This window comes from Chenopodium album, chromosome 12, assembly GCF_948465745.1.
Source record: "Chenopodium album chromosome 12, dcCheAlbu1.1, whole genome shotgun sequence".
Classification (NCBI taxonomy): Eukaryota; Viridiplantae; Streptophyta; class Magnoliopsida; order Caryophyllales; family Amaranthaceae; genus Chenopodium; species Chenopodium album.
The window spans coordinates 16,107,367-16,124,976 of NC_137845.1; the positions used below are offsets into that span (position 1 = coordinate 16,107,367).

Consider the following 17,610-nt stretch of genomic DNA (forward strand, 5'->3'; position numbering starts at 1 on the left):
GTCCCCCTAAACCTTAAACTACATACAACCACCCTAGACATTGTTTGGACCAATAATATAATACATATTTTTACCAATTGCTTATACATTAATAATACCCAAAATGGATATTATAAACTTTATATAATTGGAGATTTGGAGTGTATAATTTCTTGCACTTGTTGATACAGATAATTTGCATCGTTAAAGAAAGTATATCTACAACTAAAAGATAAAATTTCATACTGAAATTTTTTAAGCATATTAGAAATAAATTAAGGTTAGTTAGTTATTTGATATTTTGTATTTCATCCGTATTTGATAAGAGACTCGGTAAAAAAAATCACTCACCTAAACTTTCCTTAATTAATCTATGATAGAATATCAAATTATGTTAAATCCTAAATCTCGTAGGAAACCCAAAGCATATTATAAATACCCATGCATATATATCAGGCATAAACGTTCATTTAACACCTACAATTCACAAATCATCTTAGCTACACCATCTTATTCTTCTCTCTTAAGCTAAACCTTAAACAAAACAATGACTTCATCTGATCTTGTCGAAACTCAACCAAAGATTGATGATCTTAAACCGAAATTTCCCTATAATCGAAATTTGGAAGAGTCGTGGACCTTATGGTCGTGTGACCAAAGTTTGTACTTCCCATGCAATACGTCTCAAGTTGTCGTAGACGACCATGTTAAGCGTTACTTCACTAATGGTATTGAGGATAAAGTCGTCTGTCCTTTCACTACCTTTGATATGCTAGTAGAGAATTTCGCTAATAGGATTAATGGCTTTGTCTCTAGACTTGATGATGCCGCTTTGAAGAAAAAAGAAGTCGAAAAGAATGTTGTTGATCAATGTGGCCAAGAATTTCAAGAAAGTTACGAAAATAGTTGCACGGATGAAATCAAGAACGACGAGGCAAAGTGTTTGGGTAGTTTGCATCAAGATTCTAATAATAATGCACCCTTGAAGAACAACAAGGAAGAGGAAAAGAATATGGTTATTAATCAAAGTCGTCATTACGAAAATAATCACACGGATAGAAGCGAGAATGAGAGGTGTTGTTACAAGGATTGGTTGGTTTATCATGATAATTAAGTACGAATACTAGTTTCTTGAATTGTCATTAGTTCAAGATTATCTATGTTTTATTAGAACTCTCTTATAATATTATACAGTATATTTTATCAAACGAAGGGATTAATATTTAAATCATTAAATGTTTTTTTTTTGGGAACAAAAGTGTATTTCATTAGATTCGTAAAGCAAGTATTGTTAGTGTTAGTTAACTCTTCATGGATGCACCAGAAAGCCAGTAATATTGGAGTATATTATTATCGATTATATATTGATCAGAGGATTTGCATGATATTATGATATAGGATGTGTTTGAATAATTATTGCTTAATTTCGGTTTTTTTTTTTTTAACTTGTATTTGAGTTGTATTAGTTTAATTAATACTTTCGGTCCTCTGTTTTTTATTTTTTTATTTTTATTTTTTTTATATAACACTTCTTCATTCATACTTTTCATTGTCAATGCATTATTTTCATTGCTAATATTTAATAACCAATATGTGAAAATAATGAAAATTTTATATTTGAAAGTTCAATTCAAGTCAAATTTAATATGATCCCACGACATCAGCGGCGGACCTTTGAAGGGGCATGCAAGGGCTTGGCCCCCCTTCCAAATTAGTTTTCGTAATTAAAATCAGTAAAATCCAAAAATTTTGACTAGTGAGACTCAATGAAGTCAGCCTATTATATATACAAGCTGTGAGACACACACGCAACGTGCATGCATTATAAATTTATAAGAAATTTATATGACTCGTAGTTAGATTAAAAATTGAAGAAATAGGATATGACTTTCCTAAATATATAAAAAATGGATAGTATCGTCAGTGTTTTTTTTTTTTTTTTTTAATATAAAAAATTGATAGCTTTTATTTTTTAAAATAAAGGATAGTTGTGTTTTTTTTTTTTTTTTAATTTTTTATTTATTTATTTATGGTAGTTATTGAAAAAAAAAAGTAAATTAGTAAATTTAGAAATTAAGAGGGGCATTTTGGGAAAACACAAATTTATCATCCAAGATACCTTGTTCTTTAAATATTACAATAGATATGACTTAATAATTTTGTGTTAATTTTGCACAAACCCCAATGCAAATTAAACCCACCTAAAGTTACTGCTATAGTGCTATATGAATATGACTTATCCTCTCATTTTGATATTCTATGGTTTCTATCCAAATGCTCCGTATTATTTCTTTTTCAATTTTTATATTGTGCCAAATTAAAACACACAAGACATATCTTAGCTGTGTATTCTAGCTAGTATTTGATTTTTAATTATTATTCATAATAAATACTCCCTCCGTCCCCTTTTGATAGTCGCTTATGGGCATTTTTCACGGGAATTAATAAACACAAATAAGAATTGTTAAAGTAATTGAAAAAAGTAAATTGACATTGGTATGCATAAAAGTATAGAGAGAAAGTAAAAAAAGTACATGGGAAAACAAATTTACATGCGAAAGTTAAATTTGCACAAATATTGTAAATTGGAGGAAATTTTGGTAAAAAATTAATATTAATATTTGTTGGAAAAAGCAAATGGGGTGAACATTTTGGGACTAAAATTTGTCCATAAGGGACTATCAAAAGGGGACGGAGGGAGTAATACCTTTATCCCTCCTTTAAAGTTTTGAGTTATGGAAGTAATGTCAAATTATAATTACTTAATAAAATAAAATTATATTAATGATTTATCATTTTATGGTATTTGTATAATAATTAATACTATTAAGGCAAAATATACTTTATATGTTTATTCTAGAAAAATTGTATAGATAATTAAGCATTTTACGAGTTAAAATTTTATTGTATATAATTTGGCCCCTCTTAAGAAATATTGTCAAGATCCGCCACTGCACAACATAATTAGATTTCCCCTAACTATAAATTAAAGAAAGGCCAAATTATTACAGTAAATAAAATAGAGAAAGGTAATAGATAAATAATGTAATAGAGTTAAAGTTTGATTAAATTACTCGCGAGATTATCAAGTATATGTTTTATTATATATAACTAAAGTTATGAGCATGTGATAGTGTTTAAATATTGCTCTCTCTCTCTGTTTTTTTTTTTTAGGTTGTAACACTCGTTATTTAGTAAGGACTCACTAAGATAATGTTTAGTTCACCTTATTTAAAAATCATACTCTGTATTATTTATTTTTGATTAGATTAGACAAAATAACTCTTAAACATAATTCATTGTTTTATGTGAGATTTTTTATCGGTACATATATATCTTTAATATCGTGATGAAAATAAATATAAAATTAAATTACGTATTAGTATATATATACAAATCTAATAAAATTCTATTTAACTTTTTTTTTTAAACCTTATAGATTAGTGTACAAGTCAAAATTAGTCAAATTAGGCAATCAAATAAAAAAAAACAGTTAAGATCATACGAGTATTAGATAAGCAAAAATTAGGTGAAATAAAATACTAAATATAGTTTTTCAAATTTGTTCTAAACTTATTTGTTTAGGATAAAACTATGATCTTATATGCTAACCCATAACAGGAAAAAAAAAAAAAAAAAACATATCAAATGTTGTCTTATAAGAATTGTATTAATGTGCATTATTTTACAAATATGTAATTTCTATTATAATTTTTATATTTATCACGTAATTAAATATATTAATAGATGAAAATTTACACATAAAATAAATGTTAAAAATCGCACATAAAATAAAGGTTAAAGTGTGTTCAGAACTTATTTTTTCCGATCTGATCTAATAATCTAACCTATTTTTCTTTTTCTAATGTAATCTAATTTAAACTTATTTCTTCTGATGTGATATGAAATAAGTAACAAGATAATTAAATAAGGTGAACATAACCTAATACTATTAAATATTGGCTAACTAAACTTAAACTCCGTATTATAAATTCACTCATTTGTTTCTTCAAAAAAAAAAAAAATGTACTGTTTTTATTAAATTTTGTGTAATATCTACCAATAAAATTAATTTGTAGAAAGCACGAATACATAAGATATTTGTATGAGTTGTAATATTTGGTCAAATCCCTTTCCTTCAACTAACCCTTTTTCTTTAATTCCACCATGTGTACCTCATAACCTCCACTAAATTAGTTCCTCCTAACTTCACCTTAAAAAGTTAATATTAAGTAAAAATAAGTTCAGTTCAGTAAAATTAATTTCAATTTAGTAAAATTCAGTTTTCTTAAAGAAGAATTATAATAGAAAATCAGTAAAAATAATTTCAGTTCAGCAAAAATAATTTCAATTTAGTAAAATTAATTTAAGTTCAATAAAAATAATTTAAGTTTAGCAAATATAATTTTGTTTCAGTAAAAATAATTTCAATTCAGCAAAAATAAGGTGAAGTGAACGGGGCCTTACTCTATGTGTATTGTGTAATTACCTCAATCAATCAATTAATGCAACCATTCAAATGAATAAAATGTCCAACAAATTACCCAGTATTTCCTTTTTTTTTTTTTTAAGGTAATGTTATGTAATTAAATAATGTAATGATTCTTACAGATTGTACTCCGTAATAAACAACACAAAAATTCCTAGGGATGTCAGTGGGGCGGGTCTAGTAGGAGACCCGCTCCATCCCCGCCCCATCGGGGCGGGGATGGGTCTAGCTTTGGCGGGTCGCGGGGCGGGGATGGGTCTAAAATCCATACCCGCCATGGGTTATGGGGCGGGGGTGGATTTAAAGTAATACCCGCCCCATCCCCGCCCCGCCCCGCCTGACCCACCCCATACCCGCCCCGCCCCGCCTGACCCACCCCACACCTGACCCATACCCGCATTATACCCGACCCGTCCCATATAATGCAATAACATATTTCGTTAAATATTATACAGCAAAAAAAAATGTTACTGACTTGATTAAGGAAGTCTCTAGACACTAGACTTCTAGAAGAAAAAAAAACCATATTCATTTTCATTCTCAACCCTAGCCGACACTATCACTCATTCACTCTCCTCTCCTCTCAAGCTCTATCAATCAGACAATCACCACCTCTGAATCTCGCCGCTGAGTTGTGCGCTGATCAACACTCCGATCTACATAATCCCTACCTCTTCCTATATAATCGGTACTATCTCAATCTCTCTTACTCGTTTTTTTTTATTTATTTTAATTTCCCAATTATTTTTTCCCCAATTATTGATGAAAAATAATTTGACAAATCAACTAAGAAATTGATTAGCCATAATTCTGTCCTAGATTCTAACTAATCTATTTCTGAATGTTTAATTTGACTCTAATTCGTCTGATACTTTGAATTGTTTGGTGTTATGATTTATGAGTTACTACAAATTTTAGTTTATAGGATATACATGTTGCTAATTTGCTACTCCGAGTATAATGTAATTACTTGTACTTTTGAGTTGCATGATATTGATATTAGTTTAGAAAATGTTTTGATAATTTCATTTAATTTGAAGTTCTGGACAGAGGGCATACTTTTATTTTTATTACCCTTGTTCTGGTCTCTTTAATTGTGGGTGGTTATAAATCTTATTTAATTAATAATATTATTATTATTATTTTTAATTAAGTCACATTGAATTTTCAGATTGTAGAGAATACAAGGATGATGAATATGCTAAATTGGTGGGAGAATTAGAGGAAGAATTTGAAACATGAGATATCGATTCCAATACAAGTGAAGTTTGCACAGCACAGAATAATTGAAGGCTTAGAGTTATTATTATGTATTTTTAATATTTGGACTTTAGACAATTTAGAGTTACATTTATTTGTTTAGAGTGTATTATATTAGTTACTGTGTTTTTTTTTTTTAATTATGTTAAGTATGTACTGCTAATTTTTTTTATTTTTTATTTGAGCTGTTAACTGTAGGCCTGTAGTACATATTTTTTATTTTTTTTAATAATAGGTTTAAATATGTTATTTGTGGTGGATTTAAGGTGGGGAGTTGGCGGGTACGGGGCGGGGATTACGTGGGGTTGAGACGGGGATGGATATCCACGTGGGGATGGGGCGGGGGTGGTTTTGGAGTTGAACCCGCCGGGGCGGGGATGGGGATAATTTTCAGACCCGCCGTGGGGATGGGGACGGGGATGGGGATGGAAATGTGAGGCGGGGATGGGGATGGGAATGCCAAAACCCGCCCCGCCCCGCCCCGTTGACATCCCTAAAAATTCCCCATCCAAAAACACCGACACTCTTCCCGACACACTTTCTCTCCTCTCTTCTCTGTCCTAGGGTTCCTAATTCATCTTCAAAAATCCCCAATTTTCTCAATTTGCCGCCATTAATGGCGTCCCTAATTCCTTGAATTTCCGCCATTAATCTCCAAAAATGTTAGAGAAGTGCTTAGGAGTTCGCAAAGCTAGGCAGCTCTACAGGTTCTTCCGCCATTGCAATGTCACCTTCCTCTGCCTTCTTCTCACCATCATCGTTCTTCGCGGCACAATTGGGGCCGGAAAATTCGGAACTCCCGAGCAAGATTTCATCGAAATTCGCAACCATTTCTCATCTCGTAAGCTTGCTGGACCTCATCATCTTCTTGAAGAGGTAAAATCATCGTCTTCTTCGAATTCGAATTCGTTTAATTACGCTAATTTTGATTACAAGAAGTTTTATTATGATGATGATAATGGCGTTGATGTTGAATTATCTTCGTCTTCTGGATTATTGCCTTATAAATTGGGTCCTAAAGTTGTTAATTGGGATGGGAGGAGAGAGAATTGGTTGAAAGAACACCCAGAAATGCCCAATTTTATCCGGGAGAAGAAGAAGCCTAGGGTTTTGTTAGTAACTGGTTCGTCCCCGAAACCGTGTGAGAGTCCTGTAGGTGATTATTACTTGTTGAAGTCGATAAAGAATAAGATTGATTATTGTAGGTTACATGGGATAGAGATTTTCTATAATATGGCATTGTTGGATGCTGAAATGTCCGGGTTTTGGTCGAAATTGCCGTTGATTAGGACTCTGTTGTTGGGTAACCCTGAAATCGAGTTTCTTTGGTGGATGGATAGTGATGCTATGTTTACTGATATGGAATTTGAGTTGCCATGGGAGAGGTATGAGGGTTATAATTTGATTATGCATGGTTGGAAGGAGATGGTTTTCGAACAGAAGAATTGGATTGGGTTGAATACTGGGAGTTTTTTGATTCGGAATTGTCAATGGTCGTTGGACCTTCTTGACGCGTGGGCTCCAATGGGGCCCAAGGGGAAGACAAGGGTTGAGGCGGGGGAGGTTCTTACTCAGGAGTTGAAGGATCGGCCTCCTTTTGAAGCGGATGATCAATCTGCTATGGTTTATTTGTTGGCAAAGAATAAGGAGAAGTGGGGTGAGAAGGTTTATTTGGAGAATTCGTATTACTTGCATGGTTATTGGGGGATTTTGGTTGATAAATATGAAGAGATGCTTGGGAATCATCATCCGGGTTTAGGTGATGATAGGTGGCCGTTGGTGACTCATTTCGTGGGTTGTAAGCCTTGCGGAGTGATCAGTGATTATCCTGTGGAAAGATGTTTGAAACATATGGAGAGAGCGTTCAATTTTGGGGATAACCAGGTCTTGAAAATGTATGGATTTTCTCATGTGTCACTTGCTAGCAGGAGAGTTAAGAAATTACGAGATCAGACACTGAAACTGGATGAGGTTAAAGATAAGCAGGGGATTCAGGCAATGAAGGCATCATGATCTTGAGCTGGCTGGTCATCCCTCTCTCTTATCTGTGATCTTTCAGCTCTTATTTCATGTTTGTGTACGTGCTTGTTAGGATTGTACAGAATATTCTTTTGTTCCTTTTTAGGAAACCATACTCGTACCACTTGAAAGCGATAAGTACCATATTTTTTGGTTCTCTTCTCAACTGTTGTTGCTTGATAAATATCTAGTGAATTTGATGTATTAACACTGATCTTGTCGGTGTTTGTTACCGAGAATCTGAGTATATAATCTGTGTTTAGCTTCTTTCAGAAATCTAAGTACATAATCCATGTTTAGTTTCTTGCCTTTCTTTTCTTTCTGCAATGGTTTGTTATGGTATGGAAAGTATTCAAATATAGGGTGTCATAGTTAACCTTAATGGTCATTGGGTTTAAGATGGGCAGTGTACAATAACACTTGTGTAGTGGATCACGGGAATGGTATTTTTTGATGAGCTGCTGACATCAATCACTGGGCAATTTGCTCTTAGCTCTTACCACTTGGGTGCATGAATTACTGCACAGCGGTTTAGGGCTTTAGGCACTACACACGCCAAACGTGTGTTGATCAAGCCAGTCATGAACACCCCTCTCATAGCAAGTAGGCAGAGACACTGATGGTTTCCTAGTATAATTTGCCCCTCTTTGAAGGCCACTGCTTTTGACTATATGTCTCACAATTCTGGGTTTAGACTCAAGCGGCATTATATGAATTTGTTGTCACTTAGCGCGATTTCTCTCATGTTAATGGTGGTGATCTTGAAACTGAGACTAATACTGGAAAATGGATGTTTGCTACTTCTAGGAGCTTATTGGTGCATCTGGTATTTTACACATTTGTTCTATGAAACAAAGAGCTTTTCCTGCTTCGTTAACGAGCAATGGAAAGACTCTGATCTGCAACTTTAGTTGAAGCATTGGATTGTTAATAATGATGGTTATGGTAATAGTCATCTTTCACATTATCAGTTTTACTCTTATCAGCTGTTCCGCTTGTTATTTGCTGAATTTGAATGCAGTAGTATATTTTCTCTGTTCCGGTATTTATAATACTATACTAGTTTGATTTTGCACTTCGCATGTATGAATTATGATGCATCAGTTCGACCAATTTTTTCTTTTAAAACAAATATTAACACGTTAGACTTTGGTTTTTCTATATTTAGATTTTTTATTTTATATTTTTATTTTTTTTTCTTCTTTTCTTTTGAAACAAAGCTCCAAAGGAGCACTTAGCTTTCATTTATATTAGCATCAGCAACCTAAACAGAAACAATCTGAGGTGGGAAATTCTTTACCCATGTTTGACAGCCAACAGCCCATGGTAAACAATGAGCTATTTCATGAGCAGCTTTGTTCCCCTCCCTCCCCACAAAACTCCAGCTAATACTTTCTAAATAACTACTGAAATGATAAATATCATCTAAAATCAAATGCATACTACTGTTACCCTTCTCCTTGGATGAAATTGCGTTCACAAGACCAAGAAAATCACTTTCGACCACCACCCTTCGAAATCCTGCATCCACAGCAAGCTTAACCCCCAAAAATAATGCTTTGGCTTCAGCTATTTCTGGCGACCATCGATCCTCCGTCTTCCAAGAAGCAGCAAGAAGAGGATCCCCTCTTATCATTACGAACCACAGCCCCAGCGCAGCTCCCCAGTCCCTCACACGTACCACCATCTACATTGAGTTTTACCCAACCCTCATCCGGAGCCTTCCAATGCTTCTGCTGTCTTCTTCCCCCACTCACTTTGCTTGCTTCTTCCCCTTGTAGCTCACTCATAAGCTTATGCACATACTCCGCAAGAAATATATTTAGATTTCTTATTAATACAATATGAATTTTTAAATAGACCGCCTTAGATAACTGAAAATATTCTTTAAACATCTCAAAGGCGAAAAAGTTTACAACTTACATTTAATTTAGTTTTATGTCTCTAGTTTCAATCTAGTGTACCCCTTAAGTTTGTTTTGCAGAAGCTGAAATTCTCTGCTCAAACTCTAGTATTAGTACAGCAGCAAAGGCAGCAACCAAATATATTTAAACTTTTTTTCTGTAATATTAAGAAACTTAATCAAACTTGAAGATAATTAGTACATACAAACATAACTCACATAATAAGCTAATACGAGTAACTATAAGCGAAAGAAAGGTAAAAAGATAAGAAGAAACACGTTTAAAACAACACCAAAATGGTTGGGAAAGAGCTTTATATCTATATACAGGCATTCAACAACAGATTCATATTACACCAACAATTTTAGTTCAGCATAAACTTAAGGCTTATAAATCCAAGAAGTGCAGACCATCCCAAGCACGGCAGAACTAAATCGGCGGCGATATCGCTCACTTGTTTAAACGCCCTGTAACACTGATACAAACCATAACAAACTCCGACTGCAACCAACAAACCAGCCCAGTTCACGCCAAGCTTAAACATCAAGGGATCCCAAAGGAGACTCAACCCAAACTGACCAAAATATAACCCGGCTATATTCGGGTTCTTATGAAACCCGCCTTCAGCCCAAACGAGCCACCCACAAAGGCCCAATAAGGAAGCAGAGCCCAAACAAGCCATGTGCAAAGCCCATATTGGAGGTACCCAATTAGGTCTGTTGAACAACTTGTAGTTGTCACTTGTACCAAACATGTAGATGTTGGTAAGTGTTAGAATCACTGGGATTGTTAGTGCTACACCCAATGATTTAAGACCGCGTTTTGCCATGGTTCTCTTCATCTTCTGCCCAGCCCCACGAACGCTTTCATCGTTCGCGGTGGTGGGTTCGTATCTAGTAGTCCTTTGCTTAAGGGTTTGAGTATCCATTTTTACTTGTGAAATTTGAGGTGGTAAGTATGGTGTATGTATGAAGATGTATGAACTATGAATAACTAGAGAAGAAGAAAAGATGAGAACAAATTTATGTAATAAGGGAACCAACATAAAAATGACAGCAATGCTATAAAAGATTTGACACGTAGGTGATGTGCAAATTTGCCACCGTTGCAATATAGATTTGTATAAAGTTACGATAATTATTATTATTATTACTTTAATTATTATACCCGTAATACAAGTAAGATTTTTATGATGACACCTGATTGAAGTTATTACGTCCGTATTATTCTAGGATGTGTAATGAGTAATTGATTGAATATTTGAGTGGTCGCATACTCGAATTTTATAACAGTATTATCGGCTAAAAGTTCAGTATTCTGTAGAACTACAGTACTTGCCATGCACGTGGCTGTTCGTGATGAAAGGTCATTGCCGACACCGCTCAAGGCCCATTGCCGAAGGCCAGGCAGGGTGAAATGGATTCATGCAATTTCTATTCAGGAGCACGACCAATTGGGTAGATCAAGAAAACAGCAGTAGCCGCTGCCGGGTAAATCAATATTGATTCGATCCGAGATCTGCCCGAAACCTATGCAAGTGAACCCATTATGGTAATTGTTTGGGTCCAATTTAGTCCAATTGGGCCAAGTCCATAAATGATCCAATTAAAAGTCCAAGGTCAAGGTTCAACTCTCCATTCGTGCTAAAGTCAAGGTCAGTCAAGCGTGGCAAGTCAATTGGGCCTAGGCCCACTTCTCCAATATGTGCAAAGGTATAAATGCCATCAATTCCACCATTTTACGGATATACACATAGAGCCTCAAGCAATCAAAAGTCCAAGTGGATAGAGGAACTCCCAGGAACTCTTTGGTCACTTAGGACAATCGAAAAAGAGGCTACGGGCTATTCACCTTTTGAGTTGGTGTATGGTGCCGAAGCAGTTCTTCCAGTAGAAATCGGTTCTGAAAGTTTACGAGTGCACCACTTCTCGGCTGAGAATGAGCAACTCATGAAGGAATCTCTTGATTTCCTTGACGAAGTAAGAGACTCGGCCCGAGATAGAATGGCTGCTTACAAGCATAGAATCAGCAAGTTTTACAACCGAAGAGTCCATGCGAGGCCTCTCAAAATTGGAGACCTCGTCCTTCGGAATGCTGCTGCAGTTCAGAAAAGTCGAATCCATAGGAAACTCTCAGCTGCTTGGGAGAGACCCTATGAAATTTATGATGAGCTTCAGCCAGGGACATACCGACTTCGGCAGTTAGATGGAACTGAGCTGAAAAATCACTGGAATGCTGATGTACTTAAGAAATATCTTGTGTAAATCCTTCGGGGCAGTGCAATCTTTGTAAGTACATTTTGAGTTATTAATGAAAGGCCTCAAAGCCACCATTTCTATAAATATTTGCAATTTTTTGTTCTTTCAATTTTTCCTTATTCTATCTGCTCTTTAAGGGTTTTTATTTAGCCTTGTCTGAAACCTTCGCCTTCAAGGCATCGGGTTTCAGATTGCTGACAAACTCGTCTTTTAAAGAACTCTGGTCTTTTAGCTGAAGTGAAAACTTCAGCAAGACTCGTTCTCCAGGACAATGAGTCCATGGACAAATCTGGGATATTGCCTTAACCGAGCCTTGTATCCCAGAGGGCCATTATCTGAAACATTGCCTTAAGTTGGCCTTGTGTTTCAGATATCCATTCTTTCAGATAGACAGGAAACCAAGAATAAATAGCAAAACTGTTAGAAATTCTTACTTAGCTTCGTCTGAAAGCAAAAGAAAACAAAACCCAACTTAGAAATCCAAAGACCAAGTCTTCAGATTACTGGGGGGGCAAGAGGCACTACAAGTGCAGACTGTCTTCAGCTAATCTTTAAGCCGAAAGCTTTGTACTTAGAAAATTTTGCGAAAAATTTCAAAATTCAGAAAAACAAGCATGCAAATTAAGGCAAAGAAATTGGAGAAAAGCAGTGGATAAATGAGAAAAGTGCTCGGGAAACGAGCTACAAAGTTCGAGTGTTCTAAAACATAAAGTAAAGCATCGGCAGCCGCCCACAAGCGGAAAATTACAGCTGCCGAAGTACGTATAAATACAAAAGCTAACAGTTTGTACATCAAGGCAAGCTGAAGCAAAATAGAGGCAAAAATTCAGAAGCGGCAAGTCAGAAATTAAGCACAAGTTGATCCGCAAGATTCTGAAGACGACTGCCCGAGTCCCTAGGCTTCAGCTAAAGGATCACGCTTCTCAGTGGCGCCGGGCTTTGTGCTGGCTTCGGTTCCAGCTGTTGAATGTGCAGGATGAGTCTGAGCTTGGGCTTCTCTCTCTTGGTTCCCGGCTTCTTCAGCCTCAGTAGCCTCAAGATCCTCAGCTTGGAGACGATTCTCCAAGTCCACTTCAGCGTGACTGGCAAACAGCATATGAGGATGCTTGGGATCTGCAGCCCAAAGCTCGCACTGATAAAAGTCTAGCTCAGGCGCCAGATGAAGAGCCAGTCTTCGGGCCACTTTGTACCCTTGGTGGAAGGTCGTGACATACTGATCTTCAGTGTACTTCCTCACGGCCAACAACCCCTCAGCATCAGCGAGCTGCTTCTGGACACCTTCAAGGGCTTGCTGAGAAGCGGCTTGCTGATCGACCAACTTTTGTTTGGCTTTGTCCAAATCCAGCTGAATTATGCTTGCAGCAGCGTTGGTATTGTTCAGCTGGTTCTGAACTAAGCCAATAGTAGTCTGTGCTTGAGACAACTCTTCAATCTTGGCCTTCAGCTAGCCCTCCAAATCTTCAATTCTCAGGCTTTGATATTCAGCAGTGGTGTTAGCCTGAGAAATCTGAGCGTCATTGGCTTGCATTGCCTCTTCGGCATTCTTTTCTTTAGCCTCAAGGACCTCAACCCTTGACTGCAGCTCTTGAATCTGAAGGGCAGCTCTGTTGTTAACCTCCTCAGCAATTCGGCGCTCAACAGCCGCTCTGAAGCTGGGAATGTCAACGGCCCCATACTCATTGATCAGCTGCTCCCCTTCAAGAAGGGTGGGGAAGATCTCATTCTACATAGCATCGCAGAACTTTTTGAGGGCCTCAGCAGCCTGCTCCTCGTATTTTTGAGCTTCAGCCTGCTTCTCTTCAGCAACCTTCACCTTCTCCTCTGCTAAGGATGCTTCAGCTTGAGCAATCTCCAACTTGTCCTGGAGATCGTCTATCAGCTCTACAGTGATAGTCTGATTGTGCACAAATTGAAAACAGAGGCACAAGTCAGTAAAAAAAAAGAGAGAGAGAAGAAAGTAAAGGCAAGACAGAAAAATTTACCTGCATCATCAGCAGTTGGTTGGATTTAGCAGGGTCAGGAACCCTTCTGCTGGATTCTCCCATCCCAGCAGTGGCCTTCAACGACCACAACCTTGCTCTGTCTACTTCAGACATGCCAGCAAAATTGCCGAAGTAGGCAGCAGCTCCCTCTCTGTTCTGGCCCCAAATGATGTCCCATATGTGCTCGGGAATTGAGATGCGGGGGGCCGAGAACCCCATTTCTTCAGACCTGAATGTCTGAAATGAGGGATTTGAAGACGAAGGCACCTCAGCATTCTGGTCCTCCGTCTCTTCAACAGATTCATCCAGGTTGACTGTTTCAACCACTGGATGTTCCTCTGGCTGCGTCAGAAGAGCGTCAGCAGCTTGCTGAATCTCCGCAGCAAATCCTTCAGCAGCGACAGCATTTGTTATGTCTTTGGTTGCCACTGTCTCTTCAGCTACCCCTGTAGTAGCTGGCTCCTTCTCAGTGGAGAGCTGGGAAGTGCTCTCCTGATTCAGCACCTCCTCCTGAACCGCCTCTTTCGGCTCAGGAGTCCTTTGATCCACCTCCATCTCTCGTGTTTCCGGAGGAGGAGTTTTTGGTGGAGATGGGATTCTCGGTGGTGGCTGAATTGGGGGTGGAGGACCCCTTGAGCTTCTTGCATTTTGGGCCCCGCCTCGGCTAGGGGCAGGGTCCCTAATAACGACCCCCGGCATCGGCCTCAGCTCGAAGTCACCGGGACCCACAACAGCGGGACCCGTTCTTCTTCTCTTTTGGCAGACGAGAGGCTGATCGTCCATGTCCCCTGAGTCCGAGGATTCACTATCTGAAAGGTCTTCGGGACGGGCTGGAGCTTTGCCTTCTCTCCTTCTGCCTCCTCCAGGCTGCAGAATTGGGGGGCAAGAAAGGATTGAGTTTAAAAGCCTTAAAAAAAAAAAAAAACTTACCTAGGCCTTGTCTTCTGCCTCGGCTCTGGAAACTGCTTCGTCTTCAGCAGCCTTGGAGGTCCCCTCACCTCTTTCGCAGGATTCGATGGCACGAGCAACCTCTTCAGCTGTCCGAGCAGCCTCCTCCTCTTCGGGAAGTAAGCGATACCAAGGGTCACGCTTCTTCCACCAGGGTTTCTGCCTCTAATAGAGTGCAGCAGCCTGAATCTGGAGGTGAGAATGGTCCAGGTGCGCCTCCCTGTCTTTCGGATCAGTGATGGGAGGAACCGAATTGGTGATGGTCCTCTCAACGTTGACGCCGAGACGCCTGTAGTTGACTCTTGCGGTGGCCTTGTTCAGCTCTGAACACCCAAATGGGCAGAAGTTAGTTCAGCAAAATAAAAACGCTGGACAACTCCAAAGAAAAAGTGCAAATCAAAAACAGAAAAAGAAAAAGGAGAAGGCCTCGGCCCCAGCCGAAGGATCTTACCGTCTCTAAACTTTCGGCTGAGGCCGACAGCAGCAAGCATATTCTCTTGGAAGACATAATGGTTGTTTGGGAGCCAAGTCTCCGGGACAAATCTCATTCGGCCGACCCCTCCAGGGTTATCTCTCTTCCCGAAGATATTGGCCTGATTGGAATTAAAGTCTCTTTGGCCATCATTTTCTAAAGGGCCCATACTCGACATGTCTGGGTCAGGCTCGGAGAGATACCGAGGAGCGCTGAAGACGAAGGGATGGCCTGGATCTGTGGGTGCCCTAACCCAAATCCATTGCCCTCTCCAGTCCTTGTCAGAAGAGTCATTCGGCCACATTGGTAGGTACTGGGGGTGGGACTCGATCCGATACCACCCAGCACCATGCTCGCCATACCTGCTTTGAGTATTCGGCACCAACCAATGGAGTTTTTTAAAGCAGTGCAGGTTCGGCGTGTATCTAAAGAACTTACATACCCATAAGTAAGTCATCACCCTTCGGATGCTGACAGGGGTCAATTGGCACAGAGAAATCTTATAGTGAACCAGAAGATCTCTGACGAACTCGTCCAAAGGGAAACGCAGCCCGTACTGAAGCTACCTTGTGTACACCCCCACATACCCAGGGGGTGGACGATGAATCCTGTCTGATGCCGTAGGCATTCGGCACCAGTACCCATCGACTTCAAGAATGCCGTAGTGCAACTCAATTTGCTCGGCGAACCGATACACTTCGGCGTGCCTAACCCACCAAAAGTAAGGCCTGTTCCTCATCATCGCCGAGATCACTTCGGGGTTCTTCCACTCCTCAAAGCCGGGGAGTATATCCCAAAGCATGGCAGGGACTTCTTCATCCTGCCCAGAGACGTTCGGCTCCTCCTTTCCCTCAGGAGGCACCGAAGAGATCGGGGTTACTCTAATCCCCTCAGCAGGGTTAGGTCTTGCCCTTTCCCCATTCCATGTTTCGATCCAGTCCCTCGGATCTGGGATTTGTCGTGCTCGCCGTGGCTGGCGTGATCTACCTCTCACACCTCTCACCATTGTCGGATTTTCGAAGAGAAAAGTCGAAAAAAGGGGGATGTGTTCAAATTCGAAGAAAATCAAACAAAAATCAAAGAAAATTACCTTAATCTGAGGCGGAACTTGTCGATCTACAAGTTCAGAGAGAAGAATTTTAGTTTCAAAGCTCAATTCTCGGGGAATCAAGGAAGTTTTGATGCGGGTTCTGGGGTTTTTCGCGAGTTGAGTTCGTGTTTGTGAAGAAATGAGGAGAGATAGTACGCTCCGTTCGTTTTATTTCCAGAAATGGGAATCTTGGGAGTCCGCGCTTTAATTTTCTCTTAAATCCCTCATTAAGTAACCGTTAAACACGTTCCCTCCTAATTAACTACCCATTATCGGTCTAACTTCCTCAATTATCCGTTCAACTGCAGTTACTTCATTAATTGCGGTTTAAATTCAAATTTTTTGGATTAATTAAATCATTTACTTCCCTCTTTTTTTCTGGATTAATTAAACCCGACCCGTCATCCTTCCAAATCGGGTATGGGGGGCAAGTTGTTTGGGTCCAATTTAGTCCAATTGGGCCCAGTCCATAAATGATCCAATTAAAAGCCCAAGGTCAAGGTTCAACTCTCCATTCGTGCTAAAGTCAAGGTCAGTCAAGCGTGGCAAGTCAATTGGGCCTAGGCCCACTTCTCCAATATGTGAAAAGGTATAAAAGCCGATATACACATAGAGCCTCAAGCAATTAATTCTCTTGCATAGATTTCTCTCTCTACACATTGTACTGACTTTAGGATCGGAGGGGCCTTCCTCGGCAACACCCCCGAGGCTAGTTTACGTGTGTTTGTTGTGCAGGATTTCCTCGGCCCAACATCACTTGGACTGAGTCCAGTCTTCACCACTTCTTAGGACCTTCGGCAAAGTCCCATTGTTTTACCCGAAACAGTAATGATTAATGAACGATTGCTCATTAACATATTAAATCAAGATTAATCGATTATTTACGTGTTTTGATCAAGTCGATCTCAAGTAGTTTGCAATTCGATTCATCCTAGTAGAACTCTCTCTTTAGTGTAACATGTTTTTTTTATTTGATTTTGTCTTTTGAGATATGCACATGTGGTGATATGATTACAAGTATTAATTATTATTGTAAAAAAAAGTTGTTTTCATCTCATAAGCACTCTTAATTATTGACGTCATATTTTATTCCTCTTATAAAGGCTATATGTCTAATAACGTGTAGTGCGTTTAGTAAGGACTTGTTCTCTTCACCTGAAACAAGTAGATCTGATATGAATTTTTAAGGTCAGATTTGGTCTGGTTTGA

At 38.6% G+C, this 17,610-nt stretch overlaps 1 protein-coding gene and 2 pseudogenes across 1 annotated transcript; 1 reads left to right on the forward strand and 2 right to left on the reverse strand.

Moving 5' to 3' along the window:
- Positions 1-6,257: 6,257 nt before the first annotated feature.
- Positions 6,258-8,013, forward strand: LOC145570419 (xyloglucan 6-xylosyltransferase 1 pseudogene; annotated as a pseudogene).
- A 998-nt stretch (positions 8,014-9,011) lies between these two features.
- Positions 9,012-9,434, reverse strand: LOC145570980 (uncharacterized). The gene has a single exon (XM_081630092.1). It carries the CDS (start codon positions 9,432-9,434, stop codon positions 9,012-9,014), a length of 423 nt encoding a protein of 140 aa, XP_081486218.1.
- Positions 9,435-9,885: 451 nt separating this feature from the next.
- On the reverse strand, positions 9,886-10,594 carry LOC145572136 (translocator protein homolog pseudogene; annotated as a pseudogene).
- Between the last annotated feature and the right edge of the window lie 7,016 nt (positions 10,595-17,610).

Bases quoted from the DNA above. Each gene is read 5' to 3' on its own strand.
- LOC145570980 (XM_081630092.1), bottom strand. From the start codon at position 9,434: ATGGTGGTACGTGTGAGGGACTGGGGAGCTGCGCTGGGGCTGTGGTTC.